The 14,143-nt window shown below is 36.1% G+C and overlaps 2 protein-coding genes across 7 annotated transcripts in view; one reads left to right on the plus strand and one right to left on the minus strand.

Moving 5' to 3' along the window:
• The window catches only part of ANO7 (anoctamin 7), a 41,080-nt gene extending 38,201 nt beyond the window's left edge, over positions 1-2,879 (plus strand). For all 3 annotated transcript variants that reach the window (XM_081954352.1, XM_081954353.1, XM_081954354.1), the window contains exon 23: positions 2,074-2,879. In XM_081954352.1, the coding sequence (XP_081810478.1) occupies positions 2,074-2,136 (63 nt within the window). In that variant the 3' untranslated portion in view covers positions 2,137-2,879. The remainder of the gene's footprint in view (positions 1-2,073) is intronic.
• Positions 2,880-2,994: 115 nt separating this feature from the next.
• Positions 2,995-14,143, minus strand: part of HDLBP (high density lipoprotein binding protein) — a 68,744-nt gene continuing 57,595 nt past the window's right edge. For all 4 annotated transcript variants that reach the window (XM_081954343.1, XM_081954346.1, XM_081954344.1 and 1 more), the window contains exons 22-28: positions 12,717-12,821; positions 11,839-11,973; positions 7,933-8,076; positions 7,562-7,747; positions 6,424-6,540; positions 6,176-6,304; positions 2,995-5,186 (exon numbers count right to left, since the gene is read on the minus strand). In XM_081954343.1, the coding sequence (XP_081810469.1) occupies positions 5,100-5,186; positions 6,176-6,304; positions 6,424-6,540; positions 7,562-7,747; positions 7,933-8,076; positions 11,839-11,973; positions 12,717-12,821 (903 nt within the window). In that variant the 3' untranslated portion in view covers positions 2,995-5,099. The remainder of the gene's footprint in view (positions 5,187-6,175; positions 6,305-6,423; positions 6,541-7,561; positions 7,748-7,932; positions 8,077-11,838; positions 11,974-12,716; positions 12,822-14,143) is intronic.

Here is a 14,143-nt window from a genome sequence, read left to right on the forward strand (position 1 = left end):
CCCTTTATTTGAGAAACAGGACACAAATTGCTTAAGATCATTGTACTTCTATAGATAATCGATTTTTATGCTGCATATTCCAATTTCTTCCAGAGAAATGTTATTTTTGTATTAAATTAGATGAAACTACAAATATTGAATAAAGTTAATCTTGAAATAAACTTAGTATGCAAAATTAATTATCACTTGGCTTCTTCCCTCTCATTTCTTTTCCTTGGGTTGAGTCACCTAAAACAGTGTTAAAATGATTTATGTGACCCATCACATTTCCATTGACGAAAACTTCCCACTATTTTGTAATTATACATATAGTTCTGTACCATACTTACTGTCTCATGGTTTATTTTTAATTAAAATTTAATAATTATATAGCAATCAAGAGGTTTGGGTTTTATAGTTGTTATAATATCCATGCTCTGAAATTACTCTGTAATTTATCATTTTTATGTCTTTTAAAGATAGGCTATTCCTAATGTTATATAGTTTAGGTTGCTTTTTTTGTCTTACCTTATGCCGGTTGAAAGCTGAAATACAGAGATTTACTAATAAAAATTAGGACTTCAGTTCCTCTTCTTCATGGTCCATTTTTCCTCCCTTTCTAAATAACTTTGCAGTCTATGAAAGAGTATCATTTTCTTCTCCCCTTCAGATTACTCCTAACATGGGCCTTAATTACATTTTCATAGAAAATTGCCCCACAAAAATTCAGACTCATAGGGTTGCAAAGGACCTTTGAAGTCTTCTAGTCCAACCTACTGCCCAAGGCAGGAGTCCTTATTTCACCCTAGACAAATGGCTGTCCAAACTTTTCTTGAAAATCTACAGCAATGAAACACCACAGCTCCAGGAGGCAAGCTGTTCCACTGATTAATCATTCTCCCCATCAGGAAATTCCTCCTTATTTCCGGGATATTAACCACTCAAGCACACTAGTCATCAAACCATCAAACTTGTTACTTTATCTGATAGCTGAATAAACCTTCATTCTTTAGGGTAAACTCACTACTTATACAACTTTGTTGATCCAAAATATTTACACATATTAAACCATGCAGCATCCAACATCCCTTTTGGTGAGGTTTTTTTTTTTTTTTTTTGCATTTTCTGGAATGGCAGAAACATTTAGGAACTAATTTCGTTGTCATGAGACTTGTTAGAATACTTTGTCCAATAAAATTTCCCAGAACTAGATGCTGTATCACTTTTAGGAATAGAAAATGCAAAGCACACTCCTTTACACTTCTGTGCTAAGGCATAACCATCCTTACTGTCTTGTTTGCCTTTACTGAATTACCAGAGCCCCTCCTTGTCGGACATGGGCAGTCTACAAAAAACAAAAAAAACTTCTTAAGATACCTTATATTTTATGTTGTCGCACATGTATATATTTTTTCAATTACTAAGAATTTACAGTACAAAACAAAATCAAAGAACGCAGTCCTAGTGCCCCATCACTAATTTTCAGACCATAGCACTTAGTCTTAATGTCAAATTAATAATTGTTTGCTAATTAATTTTTTAAAGCTAATTTGAATCATGTTTCCTGCATTTTAAGTTTCCAACATGGAGAATTAATCATAATTTGCTCTTGGTGGGACCTAACCAAAAAAGGTTAGCATTATTTTAAATGTCTGAAGATCAAGGCTTCAACCCTGTTTTTTTCCCCGTTCAAACTCTTCATTATGAACACTCGTCTTCAAAAACTGAATTACTATTTCGCCTGAAAAATAATGTTGGAGAAGTCATCACAAATCTGGTGATATTTTGTCACCATAAACTAAATGTAGGAAGTGGAAGACTACCTCTGCTTAAACTGCAAATTTTAAAGCAAGTGTATATTTTATCATACATGCAGTTACACTTAGGTGCAACTGAATAAGAATTTAAATGTGACAAACTAAATAATGGCTAAACTGAGATTGGATCCTGTCAGATATGCATATCACTGTATAAAATGGAACTTGAATAGACTTATTGTTATTACAATGGTCATATATATTTCTTTGGTAACCTCCCGCACAGCTCTCTTTGATGGAAAAATGCATTATACATTTCTTTTTCTTTTTGGGATAGGCTCTCATTGAAGTGATAGATGTTGTCAACCCAACCCAGCCTGGGGAGAAGGTATCAAAATAAACCTCTGAAGATCTGGGAGGATGTGGCCGAGACCAGATTATCAAGCATCCACACAAGAATAACCTTCATGGAGGAAACAGTGTAAGCTGGCATAGTATGGACATGGAGCTGTTAATTAAGTAACATATTGCAAGAATGTGCCTCAAATGTTTAAAGCCTCAGGAATTTCATCCATATTTACCAAAGCAATGATTTCATGTTTCTTGGAGGAAAAACAGCACTGAGAAAATTACAAGACATACATAAGAATTTTCAATCTGTGTCTCTCCTACCACAGAGGTTACTTCTAAATATAGTGAAATTCAGCAGTTAACTACTACTAAGCTCAGCTGTTATTTACGATAATATAGGAATCTCTGGGTTTAGAGGCAGTGCGTTTTCCAAATAGTAGGAACCTGCAACACTAGAACAGCTCATACTGGTTTGCTTTCTTTAGTGAAAGAAAAGCAGATTAGTGGATATAGCAGCATGACCTCTCTAGCATATGACTCTAGTCATATGCTGAAGATTACTGCCGTATATGAAGTCAATTATGAAAAGGAAACTTGCTTTCAGCTACCTAAGAGGGTTTTTTTTTTGTCTATAAAAGCAACATAGAGTTGTAATAATCTTCTTCACATCCAAACCTCTTTTAGCTGGATTATATTTCAACAATATGCATTACCACGAACCTGCAATCTTTATCATGCTTAAATCAATACCCTTGCTGACAAAAATTGAAAAAGCAGCTGAGATAGGTATAAATTTGCGTATTACTCTTTGGAACAATATAGAGAAGCAAGGGTATATATTTTATTAACAGGGCAGGTAGAAATTGTAATTTGGAGTGATTTAAAAAAAAATAAAAAAACACACAAAGCTGTTTCAGGTTTTATTTTTTAGAATTTATAAAATTCCAGTGTCATCCATACTCATGAGCCTTTATACACGTTTTGCATATAATCTCCAAATTCCAAAGTTAAGGCCAAGGGATCATTGCCATGGAAACGTAATATGGAAGACATTAAGAGGACATGGAGCACATCTCCACAGATCAACTGCTGCACACTACATGGGACAGAAGAGTGAAGTATTTTTAACAATTTGAACAGACGGCAGCATTAGAGCCATGCTCGATGGCAATTAAGCCCAAAACACATGTGCAAGTGATGTGTGACATTCAAACACCAGGTCCCACTGGCAAGGCATTAATACTTCTACCCTGTTTTAGACTCCTGCTCAGATAGTGATAGGGCTTCTCCTGTCCCAAGGGGAACCATCCTAGAGAAACAATTTCTCCTCCTTTCACTTCGGTTTATTTAAACTGAGAGGATTTTTCTTTTCTTTTCTATGGACTAAAAAGCTAGATGCTTTATAAACCACCTCTCAGCATACGTATATTCTGGGACACAAATGACCTTGGGGAAAGATACAAATGGCTCAGAAAAGCTCTTCAGAAGAGAGCAGGAAAGACAGAGAGCAAAGTTGGCAACAGACCCAGAACTGCTGCCAGCACCTTCAGCAGAAAAGAGAATTGTGGCTAGAAGAGCAGCTTTAAAATACAAGCAGCCTTGTATCAAGTTTATGGTAGCAGCTAGAGTGCAGCAACTACTGGTGTCAAGACAACAGGACAAACACTTGTTGCCAACTACAGAAGGCTTTTGCTAGAATATAGGTCTAATCTCCCACCCCTGCCGCTGGCCATCAAAAAAAGACTTCATCTTTAAGACTGAACTGCAATCAAATTCTTCAATTTAAGTGAAAGCCACTCCTCACTTGCCTCCCTCCAAGGCTTAATCTCTGTTGTAAGATGAGAGACCAAACTATGTGGCAACAGTTAAGATCATCTTTGCCAGCGGAGAAACTAACTGCCACATACATAGCTAAAGCCACACACATATATATTCCTCTTCTCACAGAGGAACAATAATCATGATATCAGGAAGCAAGAGGAGCTATCTGAAGAAGCAGGCCACTGTCATACTGGCTTGAGGTAGAAAGAAGGCAATAGTAAAAAGCAAAAGACACACCTTAACCCTGGTACTTAAATGCCATCACTATCAAGCTAGGGGGAAAAGGGCAATGCACTCTTAACACTGCACTAGTCACCCAACATCCTTTGTGACATGCTAACATGGCACTTTTGGTTGAACCAAGTTTTCTTAGATCCAATAATACTGTCAGTTTTCAGGCTCTGTTTAGCCATACTACAGTTGGGAAGGAAGGATAATGCAAAAAAGTGAAAGGGGCGGGGGGGGGGGGGAAACTGATGATGAGTTGCAATTCAGTACTCAACCCAGTGAAAGAATGTTTGTGCACTTAGTGCTGCAATTAGCACAACAAGGACCGTGACCCTGTTAGTGCTTTCTGATGTCTCAAACTCCAGGACAAATCATTGCTCTCTCAGATAAAACTCACTATCTTACCAATAGTGGAATTAGATGGACAATTGGGGCCAGGGGGTGGGGGGGGGGAGGAAGCTTGGCAGTGAAAAGGAAAAACTGATTGCCCACTACAAAGATAAGGCCTTGGAAAAAACGGCAGGGAAGGGGAAGAGCAAATATTTTGGCTTTTAGAAAGTCAAGGAAATGTGTTTCCTGAGGTTGAGAGACAGGAAGTATATTCCTAGGTGCAGTAAAGGTGATCTCCTAATGGAGGTTAGAGTGCTTTATATAATGTGCTAGGGGAGGCTTGGTTACAACACAATGACTCACATGATAGGCTGAAATTTGAAAGAAAAACTGTATGTATTTCAGGTTGGAATTAATATGGAAAGTTCTGTTCCAGGTCAAGGAGAAGAAAAAAATGTCAAACAGAAGCATAGCGAGGCCTGAGTATAAGGATAACAGAGGGAATAAGCACTCTAGTTTCATTAAGAGACCCCCTCATTGACAATCTGCACTAGATCCAGCCAGTAGGGCAGAATTCAGGAATTATTATTTTTTTGTGGCAAATGGCTGGATACGATTGCTGTTTTCATGTTATTATCGCTTGGGACCCCATGGCAGAGTCTTGGGAGCCACCTGAGCTCCAAAACTTGGAAAATCTTCAGAACTGCTCATATCTGGGGCCTGCAGGAAAATAAAAATGAAGGACAGAAGTGTTTGATTAATAACTATAAGAGTAATTTCACTTTTCCAAAAATCAAACCATTGGTAGTTCTGAAAAGACATCAGTAATTCAGATACTATATTACTGTATAGGCAATGCAGATATTGCAAAAATAATTCCAATTAATAAAGCTTGAATCAACAAATACTCACTGGACTCAAAATTATATTCAGCAGTCTGTATCCCACCCATATTACAAAGAGCCAAAAAGTGAATCATAGTTCACAATTTTCTACAATTTAGTATTGAGACTGTAATATTCCAAATGCTCTTATGTGCAGGACAGAATAAAAAAATATGCACATCATGTACAGCAATAGCTGAAAATATATAGCTTATTCTCTTCCTACCAGTGTAACATCAATGTAAAATGGAACTAGTGGTCTATCTAAAAAGAGTTTATTTTTTCCCAAGTTGAAATGATTTTTTTTCATGTAGCAGATATGAATTTCATGCCCACAGACCATTGTGTTTTTATCTTCAGCCCACACAGGTCTTAAGGCCCCACTATAAATGTGGGTGTATTAAACCAACATTTAGTAATATCTTTATTACACTGACCAGTGTTTTATACAGTTTTTATGAGAGGTTATGAGATTCAAAATGAAAATAAATGAATGTTTTAAGAAAGTAAGTAAATGAAATCTAGACAAATACTAAAAATCTGAACACTCAAAAGCAATAGGTTTTTAAGAAGTGATTGGACAACCATTTGTCTGAAATGGTATAGTGTTTCCTGCCTGACTAGGGGGTTGGACTGGAAGATCTCCAAGGTCCCTTCCAACTCTGTTATTCTGTTAAATTAACAACAGACATGAAGAAAACAATTCTCTCTCACCATCTCACTTTGCCTTGGCTTTCATAGAGGCTAGAATCTAAATGAAAGGCTCAAGTGAGTCCCAATGTTTTCTCCCGCTCAATAAGTGTTTACTACATAAACAATTCCTACCTTCTCAGCATTGCCTGCTGTCCATGGGGCATCTCTAACCACAAATCCCTTTGATGCAGCCTTGGCTTCTTCATGACCAGGTGGTTTCATGTAGACTTGCATTGCCTCATTATCTACTACATCAGACAGCTGCAATGCCAAACAAACAAGCATAGCTGAGTTAACAGAGTATATACACGAACACAAGAGTAATGCTGTAATTCTCCTTTACAATATTTTGAATCCATGTAATTAAGTAATACACATACATATTCCTCCTCCAGATTCAAAATATGATCAATGGCTTCCTCCACATTGTCAGGGAGTCCAGTCACAGTCACGCAGTTGGGATCAGCTGCTCCACTTTGAGGAAAACGTATATCCACCTGGAGACAAAAATTATCTCAGATATGGTGACCTGATATATTTGCCTCTCTTTCCCATTTCCCTTGAAGTTGTATACCCCAAAAAGATTGTGTGACTAATGTGGTTACAGAATGCAGGGAGAAACTAAAATTGTTTGATTTCTCAAAGAAAGGACTATTCACACAAATCAACAAATAATGCCATATTTATAGGAATCTATGTGCATCATTAGAACCATGTTTACTGTGCTTTGAATAGTATTCAGACCACAGTCAGAGTTATTCTGGAAACTGACGAAAGATACAACATAGAAGTTCCTTATACACCACAAGGGTCAGTATATAATCTTGCTTTTCTTTATTCAGTTAAATTACTTACATGTAAATTTAATTTAATTTACAATTAAAACAATTACTGCCAACTTGACTTCCATTGAGGACCTGTACATTGCACAAGTCAAAAAGAGGGCCGTGAAAATATTTACAGACCCTTTGCATCCTGGATGTAATTGTTTATCTCCTATTCTCAAAATGACACTATAGATCACTGCACACCAAGACAACTAGACACAAGAACAGATTATTCCTGAATGCCATCACTCTCCTAAGAAAATAATTCCATCATCACCGTCAAACTATTCACTAAGGCTGCATTACTATTACTATTGGTCTTCTCATCGTTCCTACCACCCATCTCCTCCCACTTATGACTACAGGACTGTAACTTTGTTGCTTGTATCCTTACGTATATTGATTGTTTCCTGATTGCTTATTTGTACCCTGTGACTATCACTAAGTGTGGTACCTGATTTTTCACGAATGTATCTTGTCTTTTTATGTATACTGAGAGCATATGCACTAGACAAATTCCTTGGGTGGCCAATCACACTTGGCCAATAAAGAATTCAATTCAATTCTATTCTATTCTATTCTATATTGTTTTTCTTATTCATCTGCTGAAGCAAAAAATCCAAACAACTTAGTTATTGCTTTGATAAATTGATTTCTAGCCATTTACCAGATGGCACAATGTTTTAATCACCTTGAATTCATCCATAATTTTGCGGATAGCTTTCCCACGTGCTCCAATAATGCGGGCATGAACACGATGGTCTAGGGTGATGTCTTCAGATACCATCTGCTCCAGTTCACCAACAATCTTCATGATGGCATCTCGTGCAGATTCAGTATTTTTCTCATAGCCTGTTATGATAATCTGATCCTGGGCCTAAGGGAGGAAATGTTGATCATTAATGATAGGCTCTTCAAGTTGGTAGCAAACAATGCAAGCCAAATGTCTGAAAAGTCCTGCTTTGGAGACAGCAATTGGAACAAACCAGGTAACACAAATATATGCTAAACAAAACAAATCCACTCCAGGTTCCCATCCTTTCTTCCACACCCAGTTCTCACCTGAGATTCATCATCCTTGTCTGGGAACTGTATAGTCACATCATGTTCTGTGCGGATTTGGGTGATCACTGCCCCTTTTCTGCCAATGATTTTAGGATGGTATCTGGGGTCCACAGCAACAGCTAACTTAAAGTTTCGCAAAGCCTAGAACAATGAAGAAGTTTAGGTTTTAAACATTTTCTGCCTCTAATCAAGCAATTTTACTACTACTCTGACAAATACAGTACAATGGATATTTAACAAAAGAGCTATTGATATAACAATATGTCCGTATTTATATGAACTTCCTTCCCAACTATAGAGATTCTGCTTTTATAGTTACTCTTAATAGACTTTTATAGTGGTCATCAGAAGAGCCTGGGCCTTTTCTATGATGGCCTCAATTTTCAGAATATCTTACTATAGAAGGACTGCATGGTTCTGCCGTGAGTATTTATAATAGATGTTAAAGATGTGGCTGTACTAATCTCTAAAATGAATATAGATATTCATTTTAAAATGATTTTGCTATTACTTTATTAAATTGAATATTAGTGTATATTGTTTGATCTTGTAAACTTGCTCTCCCCAATTGGTGTCTAGCAGGAACAGGACACTGGTAATTTTAGGAATTTTAACAGTCTTGTTACACCAGGTTGGAAAAGGCAATTGCTGAAAACCGTATTAAGGAGCTGTTGTTTGGAAAGAGTATAAATATAATCTTGCCACCTAGAGAAATCTCATCCAATCTGCTGCCCTTCAGATGGGTTGGATTGCACCTTGAATCACAACCATCAAACATTGTCTTTGGCTAGGTTGGTTATTCTCAATAGGATTCATACTATGTCACAGCTTAGTAACCTCCATATAAGATGATACCAAAATATTTCATTCTCTAGTCTTGAGTCATACACTATATCTAAAGTTTTTTCAGAAATTGAAGCAAGAGTTGGTGAAAGTAATGATGATGTCTTTACTTATACCCATTGCATTTTTTTTGAGAAATCTCTTGCAGCATTATTTTGCCCCAACTTGCCTTTGTGTAATTTTAGTAATAAAACTGCAATCTGATTAACTCTCCTAAACTTGGTTCAAACATAGTGAGGTTTAAAGGAGACAATAATGTCTGCAAACATTATCCAAAATAATCTATTACCCTATACTCTGCCTCAGTATCAGATTCTAAAATATCACTTGCAGTAGTTCTTAAACTGGGGGTAATTTGGGCATATCCTAGGAGTAATGGAGTAATTTGTAACTGTTGTTTTATGAGTCAATAATCTAGTTTGGACTGCTGTTGATGAGACACTTTGTTGTTTTTAAATGTAACTAAATCCTTGAGAATTGCTTTACAATTTTATTTTAAAAATTAAAATGGAAGATAAAAACTAATACAAACCAATATAAAGTTTTTTAAAATTCATCTTTTTGCCTACAATAATATCACTGCATTTTATATCATTTTTATGATATTAAAAAAAAAACCAAGTTCCATAAATTTTTCAATTTTTTTGTCCATGAATCCCAGAAGAAAAACCTCTGGTCTCAATTGTATATTAATCTTTAAAATCCTCTAAATCAGTATTTGAATCCACAATTTTACAAGTTTTTTACACATTCCACCAAACATGATAAAATGTCCCTTCTTGTTCACATTTCCAACCTAAATTGAAATTCCTTTATACATTCTAAATAATCTCTCTGGTGGCATATATCAATAGTATATAATTTAATGAACATTCTCTTAAAGATGATAAAACAATATAAATTTCAATCATTTCAACCTCATGTTTTCTATTGTTCTTTTTGTATATTATAACCAGGGCTGGGTTCCTGCCAGTTCTAACCACTTCTATAGAAGAGGTTCCACAAATCTACCGTGCCATTTAGAACCGGTTCCAGCTCCCACCCCCCGCCCATCTGCACCACCCTTGCCCCACCCACCGCTCACTGATTGGCTGGCTCAACAATCTCCCCACCCGCCTCTAAGAGTCTTATCTAAACCTTAAAGTCTTAAAGCTGTCAAGTTTGAACATCCCTGGGTTTTTTTTCTAAAGGGTTAGGGGTGCAAGGGTCGTGTAACTTGACAGCTTTAAGACTTGCGTGCTTCAAATGCCAGAGTTCCTGAGCCAACATGACTGGAGGAGGAATTCAGGGAATTGAAGTCCACAAGTCTTAAAGCTATCAAGTTTGAACACCCCTGGGTTTTTTTTTTCCTAAAGGGTTAGGAATGCAAGGGTCTTGTAACTTGACAGCTTTAAGACTTGTGTGCTTCAAATGCCAGAGTTTCTGAGCCACATTTTGGTTGCTAAGTGAGTTTCACCACATTTTACAAGTTGGCCACACCCACCCAGTCACATGACTGCCAAGCCACTCCCACTCAGTCACATGGCCAGCAAGCCATTCCCATCCAATCACATGGCCGGCAAGCACTCCCACAAAGCAGGCCACAGCTACAGAAGAGATTCTAATTTTTTTTGAAACCCACCACTGATTATAACCCACATTTTAGTTCACTTTATGTTCCTTTAATCCACTTGCTCCTTTCCTTTAATTTCAATGAATGTTTATACATATTAGCAATTATGTTTATCATTTGTATGCAGTTGTTTCAAACTAAGTCTTACAATATTCAAAACAAAGTCTGTTTTTTACTTTAAATCTTTCTAATAACTATAGATAATAAAAGCATTGATAACTATGTCCCTCTGCCACCAGTTCTTCTCTTGATTTTATTTTACCTTTCTCTTGATAAAATCCTAATATCTCACAAATTAGCCATTTGTGTTTGTCTATTATTTCTTGTACTTCATATGCTGTCAACCACAAAGACATTTTCAGGAAAAACTTGTGTTTGTATCTATTTCCTATTCTCAACACAGCATATCTAATATACTGTAATGGTTTTTAAAATCCACATTAACCTTGACTTGTTGGGCCACAATTTCCATACTGGTCATATATTTCTAATTCCAAAAGCTCTCTATTTCTCAGAAATATGTACTCTTTCATCCAAATCAAACAGCAAATTGCAAAATCAATTTCAAATCAGGTAAACTTGCTAATGTACCAAATTCTTTTAATATGCCCATTAATGTTTCACTTCTCTTTAAAGGATTTTCCAAAAGCAGCTCCAAATCAACTGCACAAGCTTTATAAAAACATACAATTTTTTTAAAAAATCTTTCATCCCACAATTCTATAATAGTATTTCAAAAACCAAATAAACAAGAGAGGAAACTATTTTCTTCTGTATGCGTGTGCTCAGAACCAGCGAACTAATGTGCTGAGGTTGACCAGGCTGTTTGCTAAGGACGTTAGCCAAATGAATACCAATGGATGCTGGTAGGCAGAGGCAGATTTTTCCCCCCTCCCCAAAAACCAATGTGCGTCTTGTACTCCAGAGCATCTTATACTCTGAAAAATATGGTACTTGCATTCCAAATTGTTATTAAACCAGTACCTTGATCTAAATTACTTAAAAAATATTTTAATTTTTACAATCCTCCACTATTGCTTCTCTCTATAGCAATATTTCATTTAGTATCCATCTAAAAGAGCTAGATTTCCTTTTATAAACCAAAAATCACATAATTGTGATCCCAAAAAGAGTTAAACCCTCAGAACCCCCAGAAGCCAAATTATTTGATGTTGAAATCCAAATAATATCTATTCTTGAGCAGGATCTATGCTTTTCAGAAAAGTATCTAACTTATCTCTTATCTAATCATTTGCTAGGCAGTATCTTTTCCTCCACATCTCCCAAGGTCTTTCATACATATCATTACATAAGGCTCCTGCTAAGATTTTTCTCTATAGACACATCCTTAATTAAAGCATTTTTACTAATAGTTATTTTAAACTTTTAACAAGGCAAGTAACTGAAGGACATTGACAAAATCGCTATAATTATTGTCCAATACATACCCGATCTTCTTGCTCGGCTTGCAGTTCCTTCACTCTCTCTAAAAGTCTGGCTTTGGCACGATCAAGATTAGCAGCAAGCCCACTTATAGAGATGATATCAGATTGAAGCTCAGGAGCAGGAACTTGGATGTTTACCTAACAAATGCAAAGAATTGATATCTTATCACAAATGGCATTTTTACAGATGTCCTCAACCTTCAAAAATGTCATTATTCAATGAGTTGGATCTGCCAAGCTCTTAAGTAAATACAATACTATTAAACATTAGACAACCTGTCACCCTCTGGGTCATTGTTTCAGAGATATTTCCTTACCAGATTCCTCAATGCCTTCAACAATGGGAGAGATACTCAGAGCTGTATCTGCCTCCAAAGTTGGACTATATAGTACAATCAAATATCAAAGGTTGACCAAAGGAATTTTTTAAATGACATTTCATATTATATTATATATTATAAATTGTTTTATGATGATTTTTATCTTAACCAAGAAGACATACAACAAAGACATTACATGTAGTCCTAGACTTCTGACCGTTTATTTAATAACTGTTCAAAGTTACATAAGCTTTGAAAAAAGTGTCTTATAATTGGGCTTCGCATTTATGTCTATCACAGAATCCCTGCAGTTACATGATCTAAATTCAGGCACCTGGTATGTATTTATGATACTTGCAGCATCCAAGGATCATGTGATCTCCAATGACAACCATCCCAAGGGGCTTGATAAAATCAGTGCTGGAAACCAGATTCACTTAATGACTGTGACCAAAAAGATTGTAAAATTGGATGTGGCTCACTTAACAGTTCCACTGCTTAGTGACGTACAGTAGTTCTAGTCCCAACTGTGGTCATAAGTCAAGGATTACCTGTACTCACCTCAAATTCATCCATCATTTTTCGTATTCCAACACCCTTTTGACCAATGATAAAACGATGAAGGTCAAAGGGAACTTCTACTTCGATTGTAACTGGGACCAAAGCCTATTAGAACACAAAAAGTATATCAAGTGAGTAAATTATGACAAAAAGCACATGAATTGAACCAGCAATTAAAAGGCTAAAAAGGGAGAAAATAAAATAATTTATATAATATAATCACCAGCCAGCTGTATAGCTGGCTTATATTTAGAGATTTCAATTTTTTTTTTATTTGTAAGAAATTTACAAAGGTACAGGCAGTGTCTGCTACAAACAGCATAATTTTCTTTGGGAAACCTAATTAATTAATTAAATATATAGACAAACATAGGGGAGACTGGCAGAGCCAGGGGAAGAGTTAAACAAGGTGTCAGTTTACAGCCCTTATGCAGCTACAAAAAAAAACAAGTCCAACCTCCCTTGAGTGTTGATGACCCTTATCTAACTCTAATCAGGTGCTGTTGGTTGAGTAGATTCCTGTGCATAGGCTTTCAGCAATAAATCAGTTAATTTGAGCCTTTATGTGTGGACCTGGTTTTTCGTGCTTGATAACAAAAGATTCTAATAACATTAATAACATTCTATCCAGTTTATGGTAAAGATGACATTAAGGGTTCACTGGAGTTGGGCAACTAATAAATTTAAATAAACAAATAAAATGAAATTAATAAAGCTTCCTATAAAAGGTAACGTTTCCCTGTCCAGTTTTGTCTGATTCCAGAGCACAGTGCTGATCCCTGTTTCTTGGCTGAGAGAGCCAGCATGGTCTTATACTCAAAAAATATACTTCGCAAATAGAGACAAAAAAAAAAAAGAATCCTGTTTTCTAGGTAGGCATTCACCCAATTTTATAAAGGTAAGACTTTTAAAACAATTACTTCTTCTTCAATGTATAGAGAGATTCCTTTTGCCTGGAAAGTTTGCTTTAAACAGAAGCTGGAAACTGCTCCTACCTTACTTCTTTTGCTAATTTTGATAAACATTTTGTTCTTTTGTCCCCTTTGGAATTTCTTTGTTTTAATACAGTTCAAAGCTTCTCTCCCTAGTTGAGAGAAAGTTGGGGAGTATCTTTGTGCCTACATGACAGAGAATCTCTCCCCCATGAAACCACTGATTCTATGTCTGGCAAGCAGCCTGTGCATATCTGAGATTCTGGCCTGACTTTCACAACAGAACAGTTTGCCCGATTACTGCTGCTTAATTCAAACCATAAAACATCAAATAAATACTGAAAGAAACATTGGTATCTGGGCTATCAAATGTTTTTATTCCATAATACAAGTCACAATTCATTAGAAGTCATTTTACTACACTTTTCATTTCCCATAATTGACTATTCTATTTCTGTAAGCGGTTAACACAGACTATCTACTTGTCAATAAAAT

Source organism: Natrix helvetica (genome assembly GCF_964273705.1).
Source record: "Natrix helvetica genome assembly, chromosome: 5".
Lineage (NCBI taxonomy): Eukaryota > Metazoa > Chordata > Lepidosauria > Squamata > Natricidae > Natrix > Natrix helvetica.